Source organism: Trachymyrmex septentrionalis, unplaced genomic scaffold (assembly GCF_001594115.1).
Source record: "Trachymyrmex septentrionalis isolate Tsep2-gDNA-1 unplaced genomic scaffold, Tsep1.0 scaffold37, whole genome shotgun sequence".
Lineage (NCBI taxonomy): Eukaryota > Metazoa > Arthropoda > Insecta > Hymenoptera > Formicidae > Trachymyrmex > Trachymyrmex septentrionalis.
Window position 1 is genome coordinate 3,051,933 of NW_017305536.1, and position 9,778 is coordinate 3,061,710.

Sequence of the window (9,778 nt, forward strand, 5' to 3'; positions counted from 1 at the left end):
AATGCCATGTAAACGTAATCACAATCAATCAGACTATTAGATTATAAATATTCTTTAGGCTCTTTAAACAGCCAATAGAGACAAGGTTTGTTCTTTATTCTTGCACTCTTTGAACTGATACACACGGTGCATAAGTTGAAGCGAAACAAAGATACATGTTTGTATCACTTCAATTATTGAACCACGTGTACATACCAGAAAGTGCAAAGCATAAAAATGCAGACATACAGTGAAACCTTCCATCCACGATGCTAGAAATCGCTCCGAAATCTTAAACAGAGGAAGAATCGACAATCGGAATTGGCCGAGTGACCGAATTATTTAAATTTGATTCATTAGTTGAGTTAATGCTCTCTCCATTCAAGATTTCGGAACGATTTCTGTGGACACAAGACTTTACATCGCGTGCGTGTGACAATTTTTAAAGCTTTAACATATTTACGCATTTTGCTGAATCTCCCCCTCCTTGTCAATCGATGTGCCAGCGGCAACGGCACTTAAGCACTTTTATCCAGAAAATCATGTCGCATGGAAATATCGTTGCGACTAACGCGACGCTTTATACGTCCGCTGGTACATAATGTATGGATACGTACGTACGTGAATAGGATGACAAACTTAACCTCCGAGCAAAGGAGTAGGATATACGGCAGAAGCTGCCACATCGGTGGAAAAGTCCGAGGAGGGCGGCGCAGAAGGTGGAGTAAGGGGAAGATGGATATACGGAGCTGCCGAACGAGGCGACAGCTGTCGATTTCGTGCAGCCCTTGTGCAGAATGCGCCGGTGGAGTTGCAACCGACTACCCATAAATAACGCGCTCGTTTCTGGAGCGCGCGCGCGCGCGCGCGAGGAGGAAGGAGAAGAACTAGGGGAAAAAGAAAGAAAGAAAGAAAGAAAGAAGAGTCGAAGCGAGAAGTGGAAGGATGGCGAACGAAGGAGGAGGGAGAAACGTCAGCGCGACGATACGCGAACGTCGTCGATCGGGCGTCGCGCGTTCGTGCTCGTCGACGACGTGGCGGGATTAGTTCATTACCCGTGCGTTATACTAATCGTGTTTACGCTTCGCCTGATCGATGCGCGGTGAACGGAGGGTGATTATCCGTCCCCGAGTAGCTTGCTACGGTGAAACACGATGACGCGTGAGGAATCACGGACTGGCAAAGTCAGCTTGGAGTATAAGGTATAAGAATATAGGTATGTTCACACACATACACACTGTGAAATTCATAATGTCAAGTTATACCTTACTTGAGTTATTTTTAAGGCTGTTTACTATTTCAGATTATGACGTCACAGAAATGAGAAAACGGACAATGAAATTCTTACTAATTATATTCGAAATATTTTTCAATAAAACATTTGCAATCGAATAGAATAGAATAGACTTATAAAATATATTGAAAACTATCTTCTCGTTTTGCGGAGAGAAATGAAATCATATTTATTTATGTTTTTTTTTTTATTTTTTAATCGTATTTGTTTATTTATTTATTGATAATATATAACTCAAATTAATATATAATAATTATTGTTCACGTCATCTTTATTGAGACATACATAATTTGTTTTCAGATATATAGTTTATTAATTAACGAAAGAAAGAGTTTTTGATGCATTTCACAAGTTTGTTCTATTAATTGTAAGTGTCGTTTTATTAAAACATATTTCCATTTATATTAATATTATTTACATATTTTGCAAAAATTTTTTGTGTATTTTCTCGCTTCTGACGTCACAGACTAAAATAGTAGTAATAAATGAACAAAAGTCTTAATTATTTTTCTAAGTCATTCATTGCTCTACTTAATATACGTTAATTAAAACAATGGAGTTAAACAATTTACCTCAAGAAATGTATCTAATTTAACAAAAATTTAATTTTTTATTTACTAAATGCATATGTTAATACTGTTTACTCTGAAGCTAAGAAATTCAATCATAGAAATTAATTTTCATTTTAATACACGGAAACGAAAGAGTAACCACTCTTGAATTCCGGTGTACAAGAAGTCCGTTGAACTCCTTTAAGTCTGATAAAATCCGATGTAAAGTCCGATGTGGTTCGGTAAAGTCGAACGAAATCCGATGAATTCCGGTAAAGTTCGATGAATTCCTCAAAGTTTGATGAAGTCCGGCGAAGTCCGTCGAAGTCCGGTATAGTCCGATGAAGATCATGACAGTAAAGTTCAGTAAAGTCCTATGAAGTCTGTGACAGTCCAGTGAAGTCTTAAAGCCAGAAGTCCAGGTTTATACCTATTTTCTGAGTGGTTATCCCCTCGCACGGAAGTTAAAAATAACAAAATGTTATTTAATATATTTAAGGGATTAATTCTTTTAATATTTAATAATGCATTCCTATAAAATTACTAGTCTTTTCGTGAGGACATTCTGTAATTGAATATAAAATGGCATATGTGTTAGTACATCTACACGTATCTCTTTACATAATTAGTAAATATGTCTCATATACAGAAAGTTTTGTCTCATAGATGTGATATTATCTTTTTAAGTAATAATCTTTTTGACTTTGAAAGCATATATCGATATATTTTTTGATTGTGTGAACTTTGATAGATAAATTTAAATATGTAAAAAATAAATAAAATGCAATTTGACTTCTATGATAGTAAAAACTCATTGTTAAAGCTTTCATAAATATGCAAGAATTTTTTTTTTTTAATTTTTATACAGTCCGGAACAATAATAAAAATCTACACTAAAACTCAAAGACCCAAGTTGTTGACAAAAGGTGCAAAATTCCACATGACCAATGGAAGCTTAAAATCAATATGCCATCTAGCGTTAGTGTTTTAACTTTTTCATTTTAAGAGGTCTATATTTTCTAGTAAAAATCAAGTGAAAATACTTATGTTTTTACACTGCTCTCTAAAATTTTTCGAATAGAATCTAAAGAGTGAAACCTCACTCTTAGAAATTGACAATTGAGTCACTCTTTTTCAACACTGATTCAATTGTCACTTTTTGTCACTCTTTAAAATTAAATTCAACCCCAAAAATTTTAGAAAGTGTGGCCTGGAACAAGATACTATTTTAGTATTGAATTTAGGCTGTTAAAAGTCATTCTCGAGAGGAAGATGAGAAAAAAAGGAAAAAAAAAAAACGTTCGATGGAAAAATCGGTCGGTTCTAGGAGGGCAATTTAACGCAATTATTCGTAATTTTCAACGACGCGATAAATATTGCTCCTAGACATAATTAGCATGATTCATTGCAAGATGATGGAAAATAATGGAAACTTTCCGACGGAATAACTTCAGAAGTCTGGCACACTCATTAAGAAGTCAAAGGAAGTAGGACTGCGTGACGAAAACCTATAAATCGTTCACGTAATTGCGCGCAACGCGCTGCACAGTCTGTTATTACCGGAGACCGATAACGATAATGTTCGCGCAAACCATGTGCTGTATACCTTAACTATAGCTTTTGAATACAAAGTCATGCAAATTTTGTTTTTGCGTCACTTCACGTACGGAAAAACGAAATGTGTGACATAATGCTCGAGTATCATGCTGAATCGAGCGTAAAATATTTCTGTTTTGAATAGCGAGTATATTTATCGTCGCGAGAGCGGATCAGGTCGAGCCGTGTATGCGAGTATTTAACGTTTTTTGTATATAACTGATGTATAAATAACTAATCGATCTCAATGAAAAAATTTTTATATCGAGCAACAGATAAAAAAATTCTTCTCTAAATCAGTCTCTAAATATTTATTCTTTCACAACCTACATTTGCAATAAAATAAATGTCAAAATATATTACGTGATACATATAAAAATATTTGTAAATATAACGAAAAATTTTTTGTACATTTTGCAGATATCCCAGAAATGCTTTAACGGGGAAAAAAAAAAAAAAATAATAATAGGTTTATCACCCACAGAGTTAGAGAAAATATTGAAGGCTACCGATATTGCCGTAAAAAAATATGTATACATATATATTGTGATTAAATGAACAGATATTTTGTAAGAAACGGTTTCATTATACGTGCGCTATTTAATTTGAAACGACGCTGTAAAAAGTTAATGTGTTAATAGTTCTAATAAGAACATATTGCACAATTCTCGGCCAGTGTTTTCCCATCCCGAAAGAAACCAGGACAATATCCTGGCGCTATTTCTATCTTATCTTCCTGCGTCGGGCGACGTTCCGGGCGGTTGTTAGATACGAACAGTTTCCACGGAAGAGCATTAGCGGCGTTATTAGCGCTAGTTAGAGGATACGCTTTGGTGAGAGATGAGAGCGGTGTATAATTATCCATGCCTCTTCTCCCCTCGGCTGAACAGACGAGGACGACGTGTTTATGTGGCGCCGACTGAAGGAGCCTGGTAGAGTGTCTTGTATTATCTGCGACATCAGACCAGCCGACGACGACGACGACGACGACGACGACGACGACAACGACGACGTCATTGAAGGAGGGTGGCAGAGTCGAAATGAGTAACAAGTAATCTAGCATTTCTTGCGCGTAGCAGCTGCACCAAAGAAATTACGAACTTGGCGATATCTTTGCGCGCTGTAACCTAAATTTATTATGATTTAACAACATCACGTGATTGCGTGTACAGATGCATGCCACACCGTCGAGAGACGCACGTGAGTGTGCGTTAAAAAGAAAACTAAATATGCTCCGACCGAATTGCTGCAAACGAGATGCAAATTTAGGCTTTGGTTTTAAAAAAAATCTGTATCGCGAAATTGCACGCCTAATTTGTGTATGCCAATGTTTCAGCGCGTATATCAGATTCAATTAAAGCTTTCAATTAATATCAAATCATAGTTATCAATTCTCAGGGCACGTGATTAATTTTGGAAATTCACGCGGCTCTCCAGTCAAAACTTTTGAAATTGTTTTTTTTTTTAATTTGCCACGTAAATTGCCACAGTCATCGCCACTGTATCGTGTTTTGCGTTCATTAAATGTATCCTTTCGAAATTCTATGTTAACGTTACGTGCAGTCTTCTCTTAGAATGTTTAATTAAAGTGCCGAATTAAATCAGGTTACACGATAATGTACCATTCGATAATCAATACGAATTACGTAAATCACCTTTCCTGCCTGGCGCATGCAACACAATCACAGGACACGCAATACAATCCTATAATTTTGCGTATAGTAATGAGAGGAATTGACACTCGAATTTCCATGAAACAATTGATATGCGTTTCGATGCATCGCCGGTGCATCCGTATCCGCCAACATACACCACTGCCATTACCACTTCAATCCATTTTAGTCGAATTCATTAATCGTTACAATATGCATTAGACCTCGTGCAACGTGCAAGCGTTTTAAACGTTTTCGCATTGAATTTATTTTCGTATTAAATTTCACCCACGCATCTCGAATATAAAAACGTTATTTCAATGCGTTTGTTAAAAGTGAAATAGTTTTACAATTACAACAGCCTATCCAATAAGTTTACGAGCACTTTTTTCTCGAAAGATGTCCGTGTCAAATCGTGTTGAATACGTAACTATAACTTTCCCTGATCTTCCAATTTCTCAACAATTACATACTTATATATTAGAAAAAGCTTAGAAACTCTATATGATGCTAAAGGACAGGACTGAAAAACAATTCCTCGAATCAGTAAAAAAAGCACAGCTTGACAATTGTCAAATTTAATATTATTGCGTCATGCTCTCAATTCATTAGGTCTAAATGTATATCCTTTCTATGTATGCTATGTTGTATGTTAAAGAATCATACAACGTCAAAGATTTTGTTTATGGTTGTATACTACTGAAAATTTATAGTTCCCGTTACGTATATTACTTTATAACTGACAACTGTAGAAATATATTAACACAGCCTTTGTCGGTTTAGAAATTAATCTTGTTTTTTTTTTTTTTTTTCCAGAATGACATTTTAATGCGATAACGTACGTCTGTAACTATCAATACGTGGAAATGCCAAGATTTTTGAAGGGAAACGTGTCAAAATTTATGTGAGTATATATTATTTAAAAAATAAATTTTATTTATTTGCAGTACAACTAATCTCTGCATTGAAACTTTATATGAATGATTTTTGACATTTAAGAGCTAAGCATACAAAATATTGAGATTTTTGCTGTTATTTTTTCAATTTTGTCGTTAGAATAGAAAATGATAACAAATAAAGTAAATAAATTAGAAAAAAGTATTCAATAAAAATAGAACACAAGTTATAAAACGAGTTATATAACTTCTATGTATATCGTTTATTTAAAGTATAAATATTAACACATTTATAAAAATGGATGTGATACACCCCTAATGCCCAACGCGCGTGTTTACAGGTGTGCTTAGGTAGAGAGATCTTTTACAATCTATACCTGTCCTGGTATCTTTTTATTGCGGATAGAGCTTTATAACGCGCCTCGATGATGTTAGCGTACATTGGATCTCAAGCGTGAGTGCATCGTCGTAAACGCACGAACAAAGGCTGCGTTAAGTGCATAAGGCGATGGTTATACTGCTTCACGCTCTACTTGCTCGTATATTATATTGTTCGATACTTTATTGCTCTACGCACTAGGACGCGATGATGAAATAAAACGTCTGCATTGTATGTACGCGAGAAATAGCCTCCTGTTTTTCCTTCCCGTTTGAATTAGCTCTACTGGATAAAGAATTGTAAAGACACAAAATTGAACGTATCCTTTAGTTTCTCGCTGATAAAAACAAAAGTTGATATCTTTTTCAAAAGAATTTGTGGCTTAATTGTGGAAATTAATTACGATCTCTGCGCGGAAATTCCGAAATAGATAACTCAGACAATACAAAATTTAAAATCGAGACACGTCTTTAAGACTCGGTTTTTTAATTTTTATATTAACTTGTGATTAACTTTAGACAACCTAACTTATACCAAGAGGTTCATCAATGAAATTTATTCATAATTTCTTTTGGTAACTTAATCTTTAATCTGTAGATAACCATATATTGCGAGAACAGGCCTTAATCTGATAATGTAAAAATTGTGTTTTTCTAGCTATGATTAATCACTAAACTGATGATTTTATAATATTAAGTAATTTTTAAAATTATTCACTACAAAACCATCAGTGATTAGCAATAGCTAGAAAAATATAAGTTTTGTATCAGGTTAGATTTAAGCAGGAGTTAACTAGAAAATAAAAAACTGGGTCTATAACGGCTATCGCAAAAATTTTTCATCTTTAGAGAGCGGAAGTCTATTTTTTTAATTTAATATATTTCTGAATAAGATTTATTATATAATTCATTAGTCTAGGTTCATAATCTTGTTTTAAGAGGCCTTAAGAAATTGGTCAATCACAGTTGAATATGAGAAAAATAACCGATTGTGATCGGTTACTTCTTACGGTTTTAGGACTTAAGGTAGGCTCTTGAAGTAAAATTATGTGGACCTAGATTTATTTCATTTCACTTCTTGCCTCAAAATATAATAATTTTAGCTACACTAACTTTCCCGCATCCGCAGAGAGAGCTTTCTTCGATTTAAAGAAACGTTTCTTTGTTATAAACCGTAATATATTAACCGTATAACAAAGGAAACATTTAGTTCAAAGAAACCTTTTCTCTAGGCGCGTCCTGTAAAAGTTAAGACGTCTTATTCCGATTTTGAACTTCGTGCGGTGTCTGGGAAATGAGAAAAATCGAGGAGTCCATCGACGTACGCGAATTGAGAGTCTAATTCGACTCTTAGGGAACGCGAACAGCCGATATCTTCCTTGCGTGCCAACACCTTATTTCCCACCAGTAAAAATAGAAGTACCGCGCGTGCAATTTTCCTAGGAACGATCGGTACGTCGAACGCGATCTGATGATTACGAATTCAACGAGAATCTCGTACGTAGGCCTTTATCTCTCCGCGGCAACTCGCGCGCGCCGCGCGTATCGTGGGACCGTGCAGGTGCCGGGCGCTACACGATGGCAGTAATGATGGCATTCATATCTCTTTAACAGTGCCACGATGTTAGGCGAAAAATATCGCGAAGTAACAGTATCAGAATATAGACTAGACGTACGAAAGAACATTGGCGCCTCAAAGAGTTAAGAGGACATTTACCTCCTCCCTTCTGTGAGCGACAATATTTCTAATACAATTTCTCTCTCAATTTATACCTCCTACTGTGATAATGAAAAAGCTTTTAATACCAAAAGGTGTATACATTTATTATTATATACGTATATATTCTAATTCTCGAGAATTACAGCAATAACGAGTGATTTGTGTATTTATTATTATTATAATAATTTGTATCAACCCTCCCCCCCCCCCCCCCAGCCGTTTAGGAAAAATCCTGCGGACGTCTTTAGAAAACTCTTCCTCGATCGGGAGGGGGTGGAAGCCCTCGTAATGGGAGTTCCGAGAGGGCACCCCGCGCCGGTTGACACGTCGTTGGCCGGGTCGGTTCTCGCACCAGTCGCACCCGGCAAAAGCAGGCAAAAGTGTCGGCGTAGCCGCGAACCGACAACGACCACCGTGTCGCTACGGCCGTCGCCGTCACCTTTGCGTTCGCCTCTTTCGCCCGCATTGGTTAGTCGCCGCCGCTCGTGGTGTTTCGTGTCGTTCCGCGCGTCGTAGTCGCGATACACCGTCCGGTCCGCTCCGGGGCCTCCGGCTCGCCTGAGGAGCGAGGAGGAGAGGGGCCACCCTACGACGATGTTATCGCGGAGTCGCTCGAAGAAGGGGAGATGCTCCCCCGGGGAGCACGAATCTGCGGTGTACGAGGGTAGGGGAAGTCAGCTGAACGCCGGTGGAGTGGTGAGGGTCGGGCGACGAGAAGGGCAAACCGAGAGCGCTCCACGTCGACCGCTCCGAGCGGTTTAGTAGCGAGTCGAATCTCACCGCGTCAACGTGTTGAAGATATATCGAGATATATATATATACATATATATATATATATATATACAATAACTGTACTGTAACTGTGACGCGAGTTCGTTTTCTTTCTTTTTTTTCTTTCCGCGTGATTCGTCGATTTCGAACGGACGAAGCTGGGCTTGCTCCGACCTAAGAAGGGTGCTCCGACGATTTGTTCTCCTTATTCTCTTTCTCTCTCTCTCTCTCTCTCTCTCTCTCTACGTAATTTAGTGCTTGTGAAAAAAAAAGGGGAAAAAAAAGGGTTTTGTGCGTATCGCGCGCACAGATAAGTGCCGCTTCATCACCGAATCAACTTAAAGCTTGGTGCATGGCTTCGCGTCCGAGAGTGATATCGTTGTTTCACTGCTGCGGCGGATATCAGAGGAAGATAGTGCGACGGATCGCGCGGCTGGATCGCCGATGAGCCGTCGAGTGTGATAGAAAAAGTGGTGCCTATCGTCGAGTAATACGACCGACGGCGCGAGAGGATCGACCGCGAAAGATGCTGACGTCCAGCGCGAATCAGTATCTCCGTCCTGATCATTACCTCACGCCGCTACCTACTACGGTTAGTCTCTCTTTCTTCCCCTCTCTCTCTCTCTCTCTCTCTCCTTTCGTTGGTTAGTTCGCTTTTCTCGTCTCTCCTTTCTACGTCGCTATTTACGGAGTCCATTATTCATACCCCTCCGTGCCCGTTTGTTCGTCGCGAGTTAACGATTTGTCGAGATACGCGTCTCTCAACGTCTTAAAGGCTTCGTATTTAACGAGCGATATTTCCTACTTGCCGTTTGCATTCCGAACGGCGGCGCGACGGAATAACAACGTACGTATGCATTCGGAGAAAATCGTGGAAAGAACGATTTTGCCAGAGTACCTGAAGAAAATTTAATTAGATGCAGATCCGAAAATAATTTTAT

The 9,778-nt window shown here is 38.0% G+C and overlaps 1 protein-coding gene across 1 annotated transcript in view; it reads left to right on the forward strand.

The window, feature by feature from the left end:
• The first annotated feature begins 9,085 nt into the window (after positions 1-9,085).
• The window catches only part of LOC108750852 (zinc finger protein Elbow), a 7,536-nt gene continuing 6,843 nt past the window's right edge, over positions 9,086-9,778 (forward strand). The window contains exon 1 of the mRNA XM_018490668.1: positions 9,086-9,429. Within this exon, the coding sequence (XP_018346170.1) occupies positions 9,364-9,429 (66 nt within the window). The 5' untranslated portion in view covers positions 9,086-9,363. The remainder of the gene's footprint in view (positions 9,430-9,778) is intronic.